The sequence below is a fragment of the Vidua chalybeata genome, chromosome Z (assembly GCF_026979565.1).
Source record: "Vidua chalybeata isolate OUT-0048 chromosome Z, bVidCha1 merged haplotype, whole genome shotgun sequence".
NCBI classification, from domain to species: Eukaryota; Metazoa; Chordata; class Aves; order Passeriformes; family Viduidae; genus Vidua; species Vidua chalybeata.
Genome location: NC_071570.1, coordinates 63433453 through 63445611, shown reverse-complemented (window position 1 = coordinate 63445611; position 12159 = coordinate 63433453). Strand labels below are relative to the sequence as shown.

The window sequence follows — 12159 nt, the reverse complement described above, 5'->3', positions numbered from 1 at the left end:
TGTTGTATTATCAACAACTTGTTGTTGTTGTTGCTGTAGTTGTTACTAATTATTATTATTATTATTATTATTATTATTATATTGTAGTGAATCTTTCACAGTGCTTTTAAAAAGTTTTTAAATAAAACTTTTCATATTTTCCTCTTAGTGGAGGTGGCAGTACGTGCGCAATAACCGTAAGGTGTAGCGTCCCATGAACTCTCTCCCCTTAGCCGATTCCTGAGCCCACTGCCCTGGAAAGACCTACCATAGAGTCTTTCCTCCTGGGGGAAAAGACAAGACTCCCACATGGACTTCCATCTAACTGAACCCTGGTTTCTCCTTTCCCTGTCTCCTCATTGGTTGGATACCCCTGGTGGCCCTACCCCAACTCCCCTGGAGATGAATCCCCTTTGCCTTGCCCTTAGCTCTGCCCTCCACCCCTTCCTCTTCTTAAGCACCATGTAGTTGTCCTGTTTCTTGCCGGGTTGCTTTCAGCTGCTGCATGTGATATCCTGTTGAAATAAAATCTTTCAAAAAGGAGCCTTCTGCCTTTCTTGCTGAGCCAGCTGTGGTGAGTGTTGTGGTGTGTGGATCTGACTGCACTGCCTGAATGTTAACCCAACTTGCTTTTCTGCAGGAGAGGTTTGTTTGGAACTGATAATTGGCAACAGCACTCTCCATCCAACTCTTGCATTTTTAATAAGGCATTTTTAGCTGCTTTTCTTTCTCGGCTTTGAAGGAATCTCTCCAGTTGCCACCACATGGGAAAGAAGTAGGACTAGAGGCAGATGTCCTATTGGAGACATAAGTTATGTAGGAGGTGATGTTAGAAGCAGTTGCAGCTGGGAGAGAAATTTTGCTGTCTGAAGTCCTAGAAGAAGGGGAGTTTCCCACCCCTAAAAAGAGTGAACTGTCATCAGCCTGTGTGAAATGGACATAAAGGGCTTCCCTAAATTAGTTCTCTTTAAGCCAACACACAGTTTACAGAAAAAAAAAAAACGTGAATATTGATTTAAAAAGTGCCAGTGATGAAAAAGTGATGGACTTGTTTTGAACACAAATTTAATGTAAGTTATTCTATTTTTGTTAAGAATAGCAGTTTGAGCACAGCCAAAAAAATAACATTTATGAACTCCTTATTTTTCACTGTGAAAACCCATGTATGTAGGTTTGTAAGTTACTCTTTCCTCTTTATAGTCATCAGATACATTATGAAGTAAGAAGCCCTTTCATATTGATTTTCTGTTCTTTTCTGTTCTGTTCTTTTCTGTTCTTCTTCATTGCTTAAAGAGGCAGAAAATAATGCATGTCTGTGATTGTTTTATTGGCCTCTAAGTGTATTCTTTGTTAATGAATCAGTGAAGCTAAAGAAGCAAATTCATCTCTAAAGTAAATTCACTAAACCCTCTGAAGCTGCATAAGCAATAAATTAGAATTAAGTATTTAATATCATGCAGTCTTGAAATATTCCTCTTGTTACAGGTACAGATTTAAAAAAAAGTAGCAATTCAGCAAAGTATCACTCCAGAAGTTGGATGATACTTCATGCAAAAGAATCTTGTATTTGAGATTAATCAGACTGTATATTATCTGCCTGCTCCTGCTAGATGTTAAACATATAGTGTGCAGCAACAATGAGAAATTATTTAAAGATGTAACTCAGAAGGAAATACTTTTTGTATACAGTTAGCAAGTACTGTTTGTCATGCATTAACTATCAGATTATGCCTGAGGAAAAAAAATCTGCAAGTATTCCTCCTTCTAAAAAGTCTTCATTGATCATCTTCTTTTTGTGATACAATTATTTTTAAAAGTGAGAAATACTTTTAAAAATAAACATTATTTAAATAGTCTGGTTAGAAAATGTAGCTTTCAAGGTCTTACTCTTGGCTTCTTGGAGAAGCCAAAAAGTCATTTCAGTAGATCACATTGTCTTATGCCCATTTTAATAAGGTAATAAGGCCCCTAGCTTTCCATCTCTCTTGATTACTACCTTACTTGCCTCTATCATTCCCCTTTAAAATTGGATCACCTGAAAAGCATAATATTTTTTTTTATTGGAAAATAGAGAATAATTGGCAAGTTTTAACTTAAAATACTGCACAAACCCGTACCTCAGAAAGCTGAATGTAGCATTAGGATGTTATTAAAAAGCGTATGACCTTTGCTGCTTGTGCATTTGCCTAGACCAAGCTAGGAGTGCCAAATGCCCCACATTACATTCTTTTCACAGAAGAGGGGGACAGTAATTCTTTGCACAGAATGGCAGAATCAGCCCTATGTGTCCCCTTTCTCTCTGCTTGTGTTGCTCAAGGTCAAGCCATAGGTCCTTGCCTGTCCTTCCTCTATGAGACATCTTCTGCAGCTTCTGTCTTCTCCATGCTTGCAGGTTAGTAGTTGACAAAACCCTCTGATGCAGAGAACATGACTATAGTATTTTTGTTTCTGTCTGTGTCAAAGACCATTTCACTATGACTATGAGGAAACCAGGCTTTGTTGTTGTTGCTGCTGTTGTTCTTTGCAATACCCAGAATCTATCTTTTCTAATCCCTTACTGGGATCTAGTATTTCAGAGCTTTCCCATGACCAGCAGTATAGGTACTCTAATACTAAATGAGATCCAGGAATTGTCAAACTCACAATTGGTCATTCTGATTATCAGTTGTGTTTCTTTACACCCCCGTAGATAAGGACTAGATCTTGTCAAAACTCAAAAACTACCAGAAACAAGTGCAGTGAAGTCATGAAGACTTACAGAGGGCACAGTGTGCCATTTCTGAGAAACTGCATGTCACAGAATTAGAAACTTCTGATTCTTCTCTGGTTTTGTAGACTAATAGGCATTGCTAAGCAAGACAGAACAGAATTTTACAGTTATTGTTCTTGTAATTTGGTTTTAATCTCTGTAATGCCAAAATATTTTGATCATTGATATGTTCTTGATTCTTCAGTTTAACTGTTCAGTTTTGTTCCTGATCCCTAACTGGATATACCAAGACTCCAACTACAAAAATTAATGCAGCAGGCACATTAAGATAATGGCAATGACCATAAGATAGTCTTTACAGACATTTCACAAAATAAGCATTAGAATCCATGCCCGTGTCTGATACTGACTGCAACATGCAAACTTTAGAAAATCCTTCTAAAGTTATGTCTGTTTGTTAATTGTGAAAAGGCAGGCTTCCAAAATGTCTATCCAAAGGTATCAAAAATATATCTAGAACAAGAGATATTTTGTCTTTTTATGCTCATAAGTCTTGAATTTCAAGTATGGGAAAAATTCAATATTTGAAATTTTTCATACAATAGCCCTCTTTCTTCTATGCATACTTCAGAAGTTTTTCCACCTTGTACACGGTTTTTATTAAATACCATTGGTTGTATCATTAACATTTTCAACTTAAACACTCCAAAGAAAAACATCATGCTTTGAATGCCCTTTTAAAATCTTAGTAAGATCTTTAAAGTCTTAGTAAAGTTACTCTAAATAACTGGGCAAGAGTTTGTTTATTCCTTTCGGTGGTATTCTCTGGGCTGTGGATGAAAGCAATACATGTTGAAGTAGTGCTGATTTAATGCAGTTGTCTAGTCATAGTACAAATGCAGGAAATTTCTGAATTACCTTATCTGTTTTGAGAGGCAGAAAATACAGTATAATAGTCTATTTTATTCTGTTTCCTTTAAAATTCAGAAAACAACAGTTTGAAGATTGACAGATCTAATAAAAGCTTCCAAGCCCTGTATTTGTACATGATCATGGCAAAAGTAAAATTTCTAACAAGAAGGAATATGGAAAATAGATTGAAAATAAACCATAAAATTCAGTATTTGCTCATTGGTACAAAATTCAGTCACTCTGCATCATGTAACATTTATTATCATGACAGATGTTTAATAGCTTTTTATTTGGGTAACACTGTAAATTGAAAAAGTGCTTCCAAATTAAAGCCAACCCTCTGCTAACAATCTGACAGTGCAATTTGGATTGGTGGTAGAGAAGGAGCAGGTGAAAAATTATAGAATAGAACCCAGGAAATTTCCTTGCAGGAAGTGTTTTTTGAAGAAAAGAGGAATTTTAACCCAATCCAACAGCTAAGCACCACACAGCTGCTTATTCACTCCTCCAGCAGTGGGATCAGGGAGAGAATCAGAAGGGTAAAAGAAAGAAAATGTATGCATTGAGTAAAAAGAGTTTAATAGGGAAAGCTAAAGCTGCACACACTAGCAAAACAAAACAGGGAATTAATTCACCATTTCCCAGGTGTTCAACCATCTACACAAAGCAGGACTTCCAAAGGCAAATGCCATCACTTGGAACATTTTCCCCTTCCTTCTTCTCTCCTCAGCTCTAAGTAGTGAGCATGACTTCCTATGATATGGTCACTTGAGGTCACCTGTGTCCCAACTATGTCCCCTCCCAATTTCTTGTCTACCCCAGCCTCCTCATTGAGCGAGTGATGTGAAGAGAAAAAAAGGCTTTGGCTCTGGTAAGCACTTCTAAGCAATAGTGAAAACATCTCTGTTTTATCCAAACTCTGTTCATCACAAATCCTAAACAGCCGCATACTAGCCACTGTGAAGAGAATTAACTCTGTCTCAGCCAAAACCAGTCCAAGGGGACAGAAAAGAGTGCAAGTGAAGCCAAGTAATAGCTGGAATATTAGATGCTGTTGTATATGGAGTGGCATATCTATACCATATACCATAAAAGATAGTACTTGAGGAGTAATTGCACTGTAAGATTAAAAGTGTTCTTGATTAAAGACAAATCAGACTGCTTCAAGAGGAAAATGCCCATTCTGATTTATCTGGAGAAATATAGACACAAATATGAGGGAAGTCAAATTTTTGATTAAAATACAGAAATCTTGGATCAGATGTTGAATTAAACAAAACTAATGTTTCAGTGGTAAAATACAGTATTGGAAGAGAAAAATAAGGCTAGAAACAGGGCAGAAATTAAACAATGCATAAATAAATAATTGAATAGAAGAAAAAACAGTAGGGAGTAGTGGTGAAAAACCCAGATGCTCTTCTAAATAGGATGTGAGAAATTGTTTTTTATTGTAATGATAGTAACTGAACTCTTCATCTGCTTTGAACTACTCCCCTTTGGATGCCTCTTTGTTGCTTTTACATTTTTTATCCTATGTTAACATATGCTGTGTACTAAAGTTACTAGTGGACTCACAGTTACAGCTGCTTTACCATTGTTTAATCAATTTGACCTCATGTGTCTCTTGAGAGAATCATCAGAGCACACAGTAAGGCAAGAGATGTCTTTCATGGTTGTCTCCATGCATGTAGCAAAGACCCCTTCAGTCACCACCACAAAAGCAAATACTCAAGTAAGGGAAGTGAGGGCAATGGACTCATTAAGGGAAGTACTAGTGACCTGGCTGAGATCCAAAGAGCTTGCAAAGGAACAGGAATTAAAATACCCATATGCTTGCTCAGCCTGTGTGGTTTGGCTGGCATGAAAGCAAAATAACAAGCTCATCCCCTAGGAAGAGAGGACAAGACATTAAGCAAAGCAGCTGAGGGTCATTTGGCATTTCAGAAATAGGGGTAAAGGCACAGTGTAATGGTCCAGTAAATCTGACTGAAGGCCAGAGCCAGGAATCCTGATTGCCTGTTGTAGCTCACCCTGTGGCTAAAGGCTAGTGGTTCCATCTTCCTGTCTCTTTGTCTTCACATCAGAAAATATGGAGGATGATATTAAAAACTTCTGCAGGTATTTTCTGATACTTAATTTAGTAACATTTTGAAAAAGACAAATGTACCTAGAAACATTAAATGTGTTTGACCATCTTGTTTGTTCATTAGAAATCCTCGTGTGTACAACTATTACGTTCAGACAGCAAGTTTACACTGTAATTAATTTCATAAAGCCAGCAGCATGAACATTTCCAAGCAATACAGAGAACAAAAGCTACACATTCCTTGGAACAGGTCCCTGAAGTCCTTTGTGTAGGGATGGATAGACAGAGAGAGACAGATATTTGTGGGCACAATGGAAAGACCCTGAGAGAGACTTTATGTATAAGAATATAACCTTGCTCTACTAATAACAAGCGACCAGTCGTAAATCCTCTGATTTGGGTGGTAAACAGGAGAAAAAGGAGGAGGAAGAGGATTATGATTTAAGAGGAATCAGTTTGCATATAGGTTTGCTAATGGAGACTGAGAAAGTTTGCTGACTGGAGAAGACTAAGTCAAGGTGGAGTACACCCCTCCAAATCTGTTTACTCCTGAGAAGTTGTAGAGTGACAAGACGTGAGGCTGAAGTAGGGACTTGAGGTAGTGGGACAGGGATTGAGATGGAGCATGCTCTACAACCACTTTTGTTATGATACAAATTTCTTCTTTAATTTATTTTTTCTTCCTCCCACCCTTTGCTTTTATTCTTCCCTGTACCCCCTCTTCTTTCTATTTTTGCCTGTTGCTCTGTCTGAGCCCGGTGGAGCTGCAGGAAAGCAGTATTTATGAGAGAAGCTCATTGAACTAATTTCACAGGGGAGGGCTGTGCATGTGGATTGGAAAGTGGCTAATGGGGCATTACAAATACCTGAGGGTCATGTCTCATTGCCATGGCAAGCCAGATTTCTTCACATGAACGGAGTGCATTTGTGTCTAGGAAGAGGCTTTCAGCTTTAATGTATGCTATACTTTCTTCCTCCATCTTACTGGACTTGGTTGCTCTGAAAGCTGTACCCCAGTCTGCTGTCAATCAGCACTATCTACAGTTCATCCAACCCCCTAAGATGCGAGTTTTTCAGGGTGGTATTTTCATTACAGGTTCTTAACTGTGGCTCATCTCCTGCTGATACTGCACAAAACCTGCCAAAAGCCTTCTTTTGTAGATAGAAATGAATCTTGATTAGTTTCCAAACATTCTGTCAAGAAATTGTACACAGCATGTAAGCTCAAAAAAGCAAGGTGGTTTTTTTTTCCATTACCATTTCACTACAGGCATTTGTCTACTTTTATCCACATATGGTTTGTTTTTTTGAAAAAAAAAAAAGAATTAAAATATTTCAAATTCAGTACCGCTGAATGCTTCCTTTTGTATTGCTTAGCATGAGGAGTAATCAGAAAGAAAAATAAGTGGGAGTAGCAGTTTTTATACAATTTGCATTTTTTAAAAGAAACTACAAAGGTTGAAAGATTGTCCTTTACACTACTAAAATGTTTTGGGGGTTGTGTTGTTTCTTTCCTACAAACAAATTAAAATTGTTTTCTGTCTAAATAAAGGTGTTGATGTTGTATAGTTCCTATTCAAATCAGTATGTTCATGTGCGATTTTAAATAGTAATGTTAATGTAAGCAGGATAGTATCTCAATCCCTCACTGCTCAGTTACCTCCAGTATACAACATCTTTATCTCCTGTTCTCTCCCCAGCATTGCAGTGACAACACCCACCATTGCCAATCAGATATGAATATAGTAGGTGCTTGGAAGAGAGGTTACACTGGAAAGAATGTTGTGGTCACCATCCTGGATGACGGCATTGAAAGAAACCACCCAGACTTGATGCAGAATTATGTGAGTGTCTACAGGAGCCCAGATTTCCTGCTTTGTTATTACTCAAAAATAATTTGCTGCTTCTAGAAAGATGGAGAAAGAGAGGAGGGAAGGAGGAAGAATCATATAAGTGTTTCCTCAAATGTTAACACCAGTGGGAGGAAGGAAAACAGTTTTTGATAATAGGTATTGTTTTAGTTTCATCTGAACGTATTTAATATCTGGATCTGTCTTGTAGCTGAGTCTGAATTTCTGAAGAACTGGAACCAATTACTGGATATTTTTTGTATCTTCTGCAATTTTTTTTAGTTAATGTCTTCACACTCTCAGAACTTAGAAATGGAATACACTGCTTTTCAGTTAACACATGCAGCTGAATTTCATATTTGGCCAATACATTTAGTTAGTGAGACAGAAACTTTTCTCAAAGACAGTAATTTTACAGTAATCCTTCCATGCATTAATTTTTAAAGCTGTTTATCATACTGCTAGAAACAATATGAAAGGAAAAGTATATGACCTTTCATGATTCACTCAGTTAAGAACAGGTGTAGAATATTCTGTTGTACGATATTCTTTCTAATAAATCTATTTTAACTCTACTGAATCTCCTCACAATTTGTGATAGAGCTGCATCCATTGTTTTCTATGTTTTGTGTCTCACTTTGCCTAACGAGTGTCTGTTTGCTTGTGGTTCACCACATTTAGATACTGATTTAATCTGTCTTGGAAGCTGATGACATAAGGAGAATCTTCTTCTCTAGTGGGTTGCTTCCTGTGTTGGAGTCAGAATTTGAAGCTGTTCAGAGCATCAGGACCACATTTTACTGGAATGATTTGTCCTATCTTTTGGAAGTAGGCATTTGTTGAAGGCATGTAACTGTGAGGACCGTACAATTTGTCTGAAGTAAAATGTGCAAGGTGTACTTCTATACAGAGTAACAAAAGAAGCAAATATATTTGGATTAAGTTGGACTGGTGAAGATGATCAGTGCAAGACATGCACATACCTTTATTCCCATTACAAATGTAGATCTTGTTAAAGAATCCTAAACACAGGCTTCTTGCCAGCAAGATTACTTCTTGATAGAGCATTAAGGGATTGTGACAAAAACATCTTTAACAAACCATTAAAAACTACAATGGTGTCCACAGTTTAAAGCCACTTACTTCAAATTAGCCATATTTACATATGTGTCCTTCCCTATGGTGCATGTGGAACTCAGCTTGGAGAATGTGAAAACACAAGTGGGGGGCAATTGCCCAATTTGTCAATGTGTGTTTGATCCTATCACATGACACATGTTTCATTTTAATATCTTAAATAATTTAAATAAAGCAGATAAAATTTTATCAGTGCATGACCTAGATTGTATCATGTCACCTCATTCCAGTACTGTCCTACCACTGAATTGAAAACAACTATTTATGTCCTTACCACTCCTCTCTCCCTTTCCTGATACCAGCAAGGAATCCCCCAAATTCACAAGCAATACGCATTGCTTGTTTGATCACAAAAGTGTGCTGTATCTCAGATTATAGATGGGGCTGCAAATAGGAATATTTGAGAGGGATGTGTAACTGATTTTAAACAAAAAAGAGTTTAAAAATTGCTGCTTGCCGTGTCAACACACCACATACTACTGCATCAATTAATGAGAACCATACACTGTGCCATACACTGAACCAGCAGCTGTTCACTCTATGAACTATTTTCAGATGTAAGAACTATGATAAATATGGAACAAAAAGACAGATATCTTGCAGATATTGGAAACAGTTATATTCCCAAGGAAATGGCGAAGCAATTTGTGTTGCTTTCCAAGATGTAATTTTATAACAATATTCTTAAGAAAATTATGTTATTCTTATTTCTTGAAACAATGGCTGAAATTTCAGTTATAGTCATGAAGATAATTTTTTTAATCTTAAAACACTCAGCAAAATCTCAGTTTTGAGAATTAACTCTCTTAACTTTCTAAACATTCTTAGAAGAGAAGTAGTCTCTTGGTTAAATGAAACACCATTTTCTATTTCCTCCCTAGTGCTGTACCTGTACTTTTTCAGGGCATTTTTTATCCTTATCTGTTTTCCAAAATTAAAATAAAAAATATAATTCCTGTATATAATGCTTTCCTAAAAGACAGTCACCATAAAACCACAGGAATATTAAGTTAGCTTATTTACTCTTTGGTAGGAACCTGCTAACAAATGTATAGGCCACATGAGTCTAACTAATTAGCAACTGGTTTTCTTTCTTCTGTTGGATACAGGATTCGCAGGCCAGTTTTGATGTAAATGGAAATGATTTTGACCCAATGCCTCGATACGATGCCAGCAACGAGAACAAGTAAGGCATTATGACACCCTTCACATTTTCAATCTGAGCCATCACATAGACAGTATCAATTGGTATATGACACTCTACAAAACTTTATTCCTTATAAAACAGAATGATCTGCATTAAAATCTTTGTGAAATACATGTTTTTGTCTTTTCCATGCACACATATGACTCTTTGAAGGCATTTGAAACTATCTGAAAACACATAAAAATAAGTCTGAGAGTTTCAGGCAGGTGAAATGAACCATTTTCAATCCGTTTGGGAGGCAGAATATATGGGATGACTTGCTTTTCTTAAAAATAATTTCATTGAATTATTAGGGTTTAATTATGTGTTACAACTGTCCTAGTTTCTGAGTCTTTTGAACTTTGTAGAATTTTTTTATTGAAGTAGGCAAATTAGTGGAGGTTGATGCTTTTTTTCCCCTTCAACTATGTGATGGAGATAAAGTGATGGAGATTTTTCATTTGGAGTTAGATAAAAACACAGAAGCTGTAATTCTGGCATGTTATATCTCTGTCAGATGACTAGTTGGAGGTATCTCAATGTTCCCCTTCAGAGGGAAATACCAGAAAATTCTGCTTTCTGATATTTCTCATTCCAACTTGCTCTTTGGATGTGCTCTAGTTAAGGCTTGGAGAAAATCAGGGAGGACACCTCACCTCAGAAAGTGGGCCACCTTTCTACTCAATGGATATTTGAGGGCAGTTATTTGTTGGTAACATTTTGTTAGCTAGGTACTTGGCAGAAAGAAATGCCTTTCTGTGGAATTGGATCTTTTGAAAAAAGGAGGATCCTCTTGTTGTCAATATGTTAATTATACATTTTGTTTTCTTGAGGTTTGGGTTGTTGCTTTTTTTTTAATTGTGAAAAGCATTTTATAGTTTCTGCCCACAGAAAAGAAACTACAAAGGTTGAAAGATTGTCCTTTACACTACTAAAATGTTTTGGGGGTTGTGTTGTTTCTTTCCTACAAAAAAATTTTGTCCAGAAGAATGCAGCAGGTGAAAGCTGGGAGTCAGATACAAAACTTAACATTGATTTAACTGCAGAAACAAGCTGGAGCAACCTTGGACCACACTTAGATGGGAGAATCCTCTCCTGGTCAAAACCTTCTTCATAAAGGCAGGGAAGGCTGTTACATAATAGGACAGGCTGAAGAACAAGGCCTTTTTACTTGCCCTCTGCAAATACTCCTTAGCTGCGCTGTGTATTTGCATCACAGCACATCCCTGTCTTCTGCTATCCAGCACATACCTATTCCTACACACACTGCAGGGACACATCCTGGCTCATCGGTGAGAAGATGTTCCTCTTCTTAGACGTGGGGTATAACAAGGGTACACTCAGAGACTTAGATATTTCAGTGCACTTTCAAGGACATCTGGGTGCAGCAAAAAATCACATACCTTCACTTGTGAAGTTGAATCTTTTTCTTTGGCTGAGTACTGAAGTCACTTTCTTACAAAGCATGTCCAGAAAATGGAGTCTGCTTTCTGATCTATTAGTAGTTAAAGTTTTATACAGGATATAAATTTGGACTGCTTCTTTTGTGTCCTAGGGTCTAGGGGATTTCAGTTTTCATACCCTGCCTCCCCCTTAAGTACTTTCAGGGGGAATGCCCAGCCCCCAGGATTGTGCAGTGAAATGTGGCAATAGGAGGGCAGAAGCTGTGCTGTACTGAGCTTTGTCAGTGTTATCAGGAAGTACAGTGTCAGTGTGGAGTCAGCTTTTGGACACCAAGGATACATGAAGCATGTTTTCAGTGTAAGATTACTTGGCAGCCTAACCTCTACAAAAAACTTGGAGGCTCAGTGTTTCCAATTAGCAGACACACAAAGTGTGATAATCAGCAGCTAACCACCTTCAGTTTTTGCAGCTCTTGCCCTTTTTTCCTAGCTGCCCCTAGACTAAACAAGAGATAAATCACTGCATGGGTACTGAAAAATACTACTAATAGCCTGTCCATATTTCTTGTTTCTAAAATACCTTCAGAAATTGGGTCAGGAATTCAGATTGTCCAGCATACATGGCCATTTGGCACTAGATACTCAAGTTGTGTCAGGAAGTAGAGCTAAACACAGGCAGGGAACATTCTGAAAGCCATGCGTTACAAAGACTTCATAATGTGTAGATCAGTCGGTTGATTCCTGCTTTCTGCGATAGCAGCTGGACAGACAAAATTGCTTTATAGTTATTTGTGTTTTTCAGTGAAGGTGGGATGTACAAATGTGCTGTCGTTTTCATGATGATCTAGTTTATTCTGCCTCATTTTATAATCCAACTTAATCCTTCCAACCATGGA

At 37.4% G+C, this 12159-nt stretch overlaps 1 protein-coding gene across 2 annotated transcripts in view; it reads left to right on the top strand.

The window, feature by feature from the left end:
* PCSK5 (proprotein convertase subtilisin/kexin type 5) overlaps positions 1-12159 on the top strand; it is a 225697-nt gene that overhangs the window by 66030 nt on the left and 147508 nt on the right. For both annotated transcript variants that reach the window (XM_053931696.1, XM_053931697.1), the window contains exons 4-5: positions 7388-7531; positions 9784-9860. In XM_053931696.1, coding sequence (XP_053787671.1) covers positions 7388-7531; positions 9784-9860 — 221 coding nt within the window. The remainder of the gene's footprint in view (positions 1-7387; positions 7532-9783; positions 9861-12159) is intronic.